Here is a 9,583-nt window from a genome sequence, read left to right as displayed (position 1 = left end):
AACAAACCTCCACGATAATCGGATCACCCTTGAACACTTTTCCATTTCCAAACACTTTTCCACCAATACGATGTTTAATAAAACCGCACACACCGCCTTTTTTCGATTGCCATAAACATCCTCGCCGAATGGATGGACCAACATACTATTTATAAATTCCATTAATACATAAACACTTTTTAAAACCCTTATAACGTTCATCTTATTCTACTCGGCATTCAACCAATTCAATCAGTAAACCAGTATTCCCACTTATTCGGTTTCGGTTTGGGTTTCGGTTTCCCATGAAATTGTTGCTATTGTCACCCTTTTTGGCTTTGTTCACCCTTTTACGCTTCTTTGTTGGAGCTATATATTTCTGGTCCCACCATCCACCTTAATTCATTGAACCTTCAAAATCAAAACCCCAATTTCATCATCATTCACAGATCTCTCATCGTCTTAATTACCATCTTCATCATCATCATAATAATAATAATCGTAAGTCCTTCTATATGAATATGAACACTGTGTACCCAATTACTCTATTGCATTCAATTAGCCTTTGATTTTGCTTAATTTGTTCAATATTCCCGATCATCTGTTCAATTAATTTGTGGGTTTTGATGGGTTTTGATCGATTCATCGATATCAGCTTCAATTTTATATTTTGGGTTTGAATGTGGTGTTATTGTAGTTGAATTTGATTGCATGTTTGAAGAACAAAATTAGGGTTTTTTTTATTATTATTTGGGTTGATCTGTTAATGGAGAGTAATTTATCATCCGGTAATATGATTTCGGGTTCCGGAGGAGCTTTCGATTTACAAAGCTCCATGAGAGTTCATCATCAATTACAAAACAACCCTTTGAACCTTCATCATCATAATCAGAACCCGAACCCGAACCTTCAATTAACTAGAGAACAATCCATGATGCTTGGTTCGGTTCACGAGAATTTCCCTCGTCGGATACAGACGATCCAAGATTGCAACCGTCATAATCAGACGATTTCGTTAGCGGAGTTTAATAAAGGTGAAAGGCGAACCGGTGTTGTGAGTGATGAGGATGATCATGAACATGATGATGAAAACCGAGCCAAGAACGTGAACGTAAACGTGAATATGAATAACTCACAGTGGCACCGGGTCAAATGGAACGATCCGATGGTTCGGCTTTTGATAACTGCGGTTTCTTATATAGGTGAAGATGCTTCGGTTGAGTTTGGTGGCGGGTCGCGAAGAAAGTATTCGAATTTACAGAAAAAGGGTAAGTGGAAATCGATTTCTAAAGTTATGGCTGAGCGGGGTCACTTTGTGTCGCCTCAGCAGTGTGAAGATAAGTTTAACGATTTGAATAAACGGTACAAGCGGTTGAACGAGATTCTAGGAAGAGGTACGTCTTGTGAGGTGGTTGAAAACCCTGCACTTCTTGAAGTAATGGATCGTGTTTCCGATAAGTTGAAAGAAGAAGTTAGAAAGATATTGAGCTCGAAACACTTGCATTATGAAGAAATGTGTTCGTATCATAACGGGAATCGGTTACATCTTCCTCCCGATCCTGAACTACAACACTCGTTAAGGTTAGCTCTTAGAGCTCGAGATGACCATGAGAATGTTGAAGACGATGAAGATGATCAAGATCCGTACTTGGATGACCATGATGAATATTATGATCATCATCATCACCATGGTGACGGATCTTCAAAAAGGGTGAAACAAAGTGATGATTTTCAGGTGAAAAACGTGCAGCCGGATGTGAATCAAGAAGGTGGGAAATCGAGTATGTTGCAGGATCAGTGGGTGAACAATCGGTTGATACAGTTAGAAGAACAGAAGATACAGATTCAAGCTCAGATGCTGGAGTTAGAGAAAGAGCGGTTTAAGTGGCAACGGTTTCAAAGGAAGAAAGATAACGAGTTGGAGATGATGAGAATGGAAAACGAGAGGATGAAGATGGAGAATGATCAAATGGCGTTGGAGTTGAAGCGTAAGGAGATGTCTGCAGATCTTAATCAATAAGGTTTCGATTAGAAAATAAAAAGGATGATTAAAAATAACTTATTTTGTTTTTCATTTTTTGGTTTTGGTTAGGTGATCTTTGTGTTATCGAAGTATGAAATTGTGTCGTCTTAGCGTCATCTGTTAATTACTGATTAGTGACTGCAGTTTGTGCATTATTGTGACAGGTTGTTGTCGGGAATATGCGAGTTTTTGCATCATTGGTAGGTTTTTTGAGTAGTTCATAACATAATTATGAAGTGGCTTATTTGAATCCTGATAGGTTTTTGGGTAGCTTGAAGCACCATAATAATATAATTATGACTTTATGAGTGTGGTTGATTTGATAGAAAAGTTGATATGTAAAGACTTTGAACATCCTTACACTTGTCACACAGTTTTGAGTTTAGTCAAATATTAATGGGATATCAAATACAATTTGAACACCATCATTAAAGTAGTCAATGAAATGGTGAAAATCAATGTGACTTTTATATTACAGACTTTTCTTGTGGTGTAGACATGACTTAAGTAACTACTAGAAATGAAACAAAATTTAAAATCACATCATTGAGACATTTAACAATTGAGATTTTGGTCCATTCTTTACCACAAGTAGCCAACAGTCTTTATCTCCTCCACGAACCCGGAAACTGAGATGTTTTTGTTATTCAAGACTTTGTTATTACAACCTTTACATGACTCCGTAGGCACCAACATGTTGTTAAAACGATTGCTTGCTCCAATTTTCTCTTCGGTTTAGTACATAGGTAAATTTTTACAATGTTCCGGCATGTCTCTATCTGAGAATGCAAAGATAGGAAGAATTTTACACCATTGACTGATAATATCCCAAATGGTGATACCAGTACCGTCTTGGTGTCATACCAAATTGATACCCACCGAACATCATCATTATTACTGGTATTTCTTTTTAATGTTTTTGGTATCCTTTGGTCTGGTCGACGAAAAAATAGGTACGGTGTTAGATTTATACCTAAAAAAGGCATGCTAGACAAGGAACACATGGTGTCGTAATATCATCTATACCAATCTTAGTCTTCATTAACAAGAAACTGAAACAAACAAGCCTAGAAAAGCATGGTATCAGGAGCTCACATGGTGAAATTGTTGTCTTCCAGACCAATGATGCTTCATCCTCATGAAGAACAACATATGAATGACACAAAATGTCCAGAGCTTAAAGCTTTATAACCAAGTCATAATTGATACTCATCACATGCCTTAAATGCGTTATGGCACAGCAAGCCATTCGACGAGGCACTCCAGGTTGCTACAATAACGTATCAAATAGCGAACGGTATCTAAAATAGTGATCAAACCATTTTCCTTTGGATATTTTTTTACCAATTGAAAAGGTAACCATTCAAAATTGAACTACTCCTTCATTCTCTCTCTCTAGCAATATTCTTGTTTATACATGTTAGATATATGGATCATAATTCATAAACGAAGTTAACTTTAAATTCAGTACCTTTAAGTATTTAATTTTTATAATATTATTATTATTGGTGTTATCTAGTTCTTAAATCCAGTCCAACCAATGTACCAAAAACAAACGGTTTATCATTCGATCTGGTTTTGAAAACATTTGTGTTGTGTTGTAAGTTTAGTTTTGAAAACATTTTTGTTGAATAGTATATGAATATTGTGTATAAAACAATACCAAAAAAACGACACTATAACCACTATCTTGACGGTTAACCCGATAGCAGGGGAATATTACAACTTTCATAATTCATAATAATAAATGCAGTTTCAGTTATTACTAAGAAAATGACAACGTTTGTTTTACCCAATTGGTATGACTTTTGAGCACATGAGAGGGTAGTAGTTATAAGTTACAATAAATAAAGAAGCAAATAAATAAATAATAGCGTGCGTTATTGGTGCATGTTAGTGGCATAAATGAAAAATGTGCAGTAGTAATATTTAAATTAAAAAGAAAGAAATAAAAAGGATATTCCAAACACATTAGTGTTATTTGATTCCTACTTTAGTGAGATGATAAAAGCGATTAAGATGTAAAATAAAAGGTTAAGACTTAAAAGTCCGAAGGCCAAACCTTATAAAGTACACAAATTTAATTTTTCATTTTTATAAAGAAAAAAAAACACATTATCGTTTACCCCTCGTTCGTTTATTGTTTTGTTGGACATATATCTCCAACAACTAATCCATTACTTGTCGTCAAGTGGTAGAAAGACTTGGTTTCTTTGGCAGATACCAAAGTTCGATTCCCACTTGTAACAATGAAGGATTTGAGCTAAGCCCTTGTGAGGTTGTTAGTTCGAATCTCGAGCTCACTCGGGTTTTCATCCCACCACGTGTTACGCCAGAGAATTATGTTCTTGTGACGCCACAATGACAGTCAAGCGGCAGCAGACGATATGGTTTCCTGAGAAAGCGCTCAAGCCAAACTATGAAGCCAACGTGACCGGCTAATATAACAAAGTTTGATCAGAATGAGGCAACAGAGCTATCCAAATTTGAAAAGTACGAGTACCTAAAACACGAATTTTCAATTCTACGTCACATGTGTATTATTACCTTATAAATAAAATATAATATAATAATACACTCTTAATTATAAAATAAAATTAAAATTAAGTATTCAATACATATGTGGCAACATATCCGAACGCATAATTAACTTTTTAAATGTTCAAATTAATTTTGTTGTTTAGGAGCTTCATGATGTTTTCAGATTCAAAAGCCTTTTGGCAAAACTGAAAATTACAAAACTAATTATCTTCATAGATGCTGTGTACATGTATATAAATGTAGAGAATCATTATGGTTCTAGTCATAATAAGATATGTAAAACTATTAATGTGTATATATTTTTGCTCGTGTATTTGACTTTATTCCTATGTGAATAAGCATACGAATAACTAGCAAAATTACGTAAATACGCAACGTCGATTAACGTAGCATATGTTTTCATCACATAACATGTGTGTTGTCGTATGACCAAACAGTTTTTTGTATCTATAGGCAGGATGATACCCATGATCACTATCTTATGGCTTATGGTCCACAAGCACACTACGACAGTATGAAGTATGAAATGGCATAGTAATTTATAGTATTGTCATTATGTTTAGTCTTTCATGCTTGCCCCAAAGAAATCTTTTAGATAAAAAAAGAGACACAATTTGAAATTTTTATTTTTTTAAAGAAAAATACTCACATTTAGGGTTGTCTTGGAACCATAATAAGAGTCGAGAGAGTGGTGGTGGAAGGCGGTATATTGGTAGTCTGCCAGCAAGCGATAGGGAGGTTATGCCGCATAAAATACATAAATATAAGGTTGTACATGATTAATCCATGAAAGAATGGATCAAAGTTCTCAAAATGCCTATCGGAAAGAATCAACAAAAGTGTATAAAAAATTAGGGCATTTGATTACTATTAATTTAAAATATCTTTAATGGGTAAAATATGTAGAAAAGACTCAAATACGATGAGATTTAATATATAAGAATAGATTAAGATAACAAGACAAATTGTGAAATATAAAAACTTAACATCGTAAGATGTACATAAGGTGTTCGGTAAATGCATCAACCAACATTTCTGTAAAATTTGAATGAATTCATAATAGCTTATAGTGGAATTCTTATTAACAAGTCAAAAAAGGATGAAACTGAAATGTAAAGCCATCTTGAGTCTTGTACATATATGTTAATCTCAAATATATATAAACAAAACATTCATACGTTTTCTCAAGTAACCAGATTATTTTATTTGTAAATGGAGGTTTCTCATGCATTTGACCCAAATTCACGAGTATGGGTCTAACCAAACCCATATAATCCTTAAACGGGTTATGTAACATTCGTTAATTTTCAAACCCGAAAACCCGACCCCAGTTTAAATTTTCGGTTTTGTTCTATTTAAATTTATATATTTTTACAATATTATTAATTAATCTCAATTTTCGTTTCATATATTTTATGTGATCATTTCTATGCAAATATATTTTTATCACCCTTGTTGTATTGCACACTCATTTAAAACATTCATAATCAAGATAACTTGTTCATGAACTTTTCTCATGCAAATCACTAGAATAAATCTTGGATTATTATTATTACCATCTTTTTCATATGTTGTCTTTTTTAATTAACTAATAAAAATAAAGCAATGAATGTTTTAATTAATTAAAATTTATTAAAAGAGTTAAAACACTTTGAAAACCTTTTAAACCGTTTTAATTTTTGTTTTTCATTATATTAAATATGATTAATTTTCATAAATTCCATAAGACATAACAACTCCATATTTTCACTATCACTACTAGAAAAAAGGCTTTTAATGACTCGCATTGCGAGTCATAAATGGGTACAGATGACTCGCAAACGCGAGTCATTGATAGCCCAGTCATAAATCAATTATGACTCGCACTCGCGAGTCATAACTTATGACTCACATTTTATGACTCGCCTTTATGACTCACATTTTATGACTCGCGTTTATGACTTACGCCTTATGACTCGCGTTTATGACTGCAATTTATGACAAGCAAATTTGCGAGTCATTGTATTATTTAAAAAAAACTATTTTACTATTTTATTATTATTATTTTGCATACTAATATTTAAATTAATGGCACAAGTATACAAAATAAACCTTTCATTTCATTTCTTAATTAAGCATCCTACATCAAAATGTTACAAAAAAATATTTGTTTCGTCAATACAAGAAATCATTCTCGGAAAACAAACTGAACCGCATAGCTCGACCATTTTCAACGAACCACATCAAGATCCGCATCCGTGTATACCTCTTTGCCTCCACCAACCTAAGAAGAAAAAAAAAGGTTACAAACTTAGTCGGGTCAAAACATATTCGATCAAAACAAACCAATACAAACCAATAATTAAAAGAGTAAATTACACTTAAATTGTTATTGACAAGTATGTCAAGTCCGTCACGAACTATCTCCTTCATGAAGTTTAAAATATAATCTCCACACTCTATACTTCCCGAATCAGATCAGCACGTGCGTGTCCTTCAGATCTGTGCGTGCACGCAGATAAGATTAGCGCGAGCGTGCAGATTAGTACGCATGCATTTCTACGACTTTTGTTTAAAGAAATTGGTGCAAGACTACAAGTCTGCAAAAAACAAAGAGGCTTCACTTGGAGTCAAGTTGAAGGTTGTATACTTCATTGAGTAATCAACTAGACCCAACATTGGAAAACATCTATCCTTAATTAGTACTTACAATATTTATCTTTTTGGAATTCAAGTCTCAGTTTGCTGAATCCAGGCCTTGCTATTGAAACTTTTTAGAATACACATCACCCAAAATTATATCTTAAAATGACAGTTAAATACTTTCACCTTAAATGGTTACACCATCCACAGTTGTGAAAAAAAAACCCCCACAAGTCATGTAGCAATCAACATGAATTGGCAAAAAGGAAAATTGAAGTATTTGAACTCACCAAATTAAAGATCTTTTGCAAACCTCACTACATACCCCCATCCAATTATGTGTAAACTACGTAAGAAACAATTAATAAAATCAGTACAAAAAACTATTTTCTATTGCCAAATGTTAAATGCACAACTACAATTAATAACCCTAGAGTAAATGGCGCATGAGAAAGATGATGACAAATCAAAACTTTCAAATAAATTAATTTTTTACTGATAAATGTTTGGTACTCCATGTTTCTAAAACAAACATGTTTGTAATTAAAAAACTTGACAATTAAATAGAAACAAGAAATCATACCCGCACGTTGCTGCTGGCTGAGTTGGTTCCATGTTTCTGATGGATATGTAATGGTTAAGATCCCCGTATATATGCCAACATATAAAGAGATATATGCCAATCCTATTAAAAAAATCAAAAACACAAAACAACAACGACAATATTCTTACATAAGCATCAACAATTTTTTAAAGTTCTGATTGTGTATTCCCTAGATAGCGAAAGCTATATAAAATTAAACATCTGTAAATTAGAAATAATCATCCGGCTGATGAATGATAAAGGAATATAGCTAAATATCAAACCTTTGAAATCTGATTACCAACATATGGAATATCTTTCCAAGGCTCTGCCATAGTACCATCTCCTAAAAAATGAACATATTCACGTTCAATTCAAAATACAAAAGGTAATTGGGAAGCAAAGTAAAATAATGTAGGTGTAAAAATCTAAAATTCAATTAGTAACAATTGAAGATAAAAAACGAAATTTTGAGTGAAATGCAGTAGAACCGAAAGAAAAGATGGTGATTATTACCGTCGATCACCACTACCACCAACACCACCACTTTCATCGCAATGAACAGAAGGTATGACCGCCACATCGAAAGCTGGCAAGGGAATCTGCAGAGGAGAGATGGCGAGGGGTTTTTCTATTGATGACGTGGATAGGTTTATTGTGAGCATGAATCACCTCAAATTCAATTGTTTGAATACATAAAAGAAACCCAACCTGAAATACAGCTGCAAAACACATACAATGGATCAGAATCATCATAGCCTAGCCCAAGAAAAACCCCAAACTAAACTAAGCATATAACAAATCAAAAATCGAGACACACAAAAGCAGGATCTGGACAAAGCACCTAAAAGCCCCAATCAATTCATGTTGTTAAAACCTCAATTACTAATTATCATATACCCAAACAACATAATCGAATGGAATGATGTTCGATGGTGTAATTTAAGAACCATACCTGGTGTTGCTGCCGGAAGAAGAGAGGATCGATGCTCAATGGAACCTACGACGGTGACTAAACATAATCACCACACACAACTACGAAACTACCGAGGGATCCGAATTAGAACCCGTCAACGTCACAGCCAATTTTGGATGAAGTATACAAAGACTGCCACTGCAGAACTAAACCCTAGTTTTTTAAATGGCAGGGGCTTTGTGATTTTAGATTGAATGATACCCTTACTTAATTTTTATTTTATGACTAATTTTTAATATAAATCTTTTAATTTTTAGAAAACATGACCTTTTTTTTATGATAACCATATTTGAGAGTCATATATAGCCGCGAGTCATAAATTGTTAGTCATTAAAAGCTATTTTTCTATTAGTTAATAAAAGGATAACAAATCCTCCATTATTTTCACACCTCAATCCACTATTTTCTTAAGATTGAAAGCACTAATAAGTAAGTTTTATGATTCCATGCATTTTATAGTTTTTGTTTTGATTTAATGTTGAATGTTCATAATTTATTCTTCATGGTCATGATACTTTTATAATAAAAATATTATATTTTTGTTATAAGAAATCACTATGATTATGGATATCCAAGCTAAACACTTTGATTTTCTAAATATTATGTCAAAACTAGTTATTTTGCAAGAACAAATATAAATATTATCTAGATGTTAGTATCCGTTGATCATCATAAACTTATAAACATTTTTATTTTAACAAGACGATACATACAAAATGATTTTAATTAAAGATTTCTTATAATAGACCTAGTATAATTGATTTCTCTAAATAACTAATTATTGTTTATTTTATTACAACATAAACTAATATCTATAATTTCTTTAAAATAATTCATGCAAAACATTTAATTTAATTAA

The 9,583-nt window shown here is 33.0% G+C and overlaps 1 protein-coding gene across 2 annotated transcripts in view; it reads left to right on the top strand.

Annotated features, from left to right (window-relative positions):
- Positions 1-393: 393 nt before the first annotated feature.
- The window catches only part of LOC143540527 (uncharacterized), an 81,355-nt gene continuing 72,165 nt past the window's right edge, over positions 394-9,583 (top strand). Inside the window, exon 1 of one of the 2 annotated variants that reach the window (XR_013136608.1) lies at positions 394-2,159. Coding sequence is in view for 1 of the 2 variants with exons in the window: in XM_077033559.1 (XP_076889674.1) it covers positions 746-1,999 (1,254 nt within the window). In the remaining variant the exon portion in view is untranslated. Of the gene's footprint in view, positions 2,200-9,583 lie in introns of those variants that run through there. The other variant, XM_077033559.1, reaches the window with a different exon arrangement.

Source organism: Bidens hawaiensis, unplaced genomic scaffold (assembly GCF_021521415.1).
Source record: "Bidens hawaiensis isolate Kalapana, Puna unplaced genomic scaffold, B.hawaiensis_p1.1 tig00012269_1, whole genome shotgun sequence".
Lineage (NCBI taxonomy): Eukaryota > Viridiplantae > Streptophyta > Magnoliopsida > Asterales > Asteraceae > Bidens > Bidens hawaiensis.
Note: the sequence above shows the minus strand (reverse complement) of the source record. Positions and strands in the feature narration are given on the sequence as shown.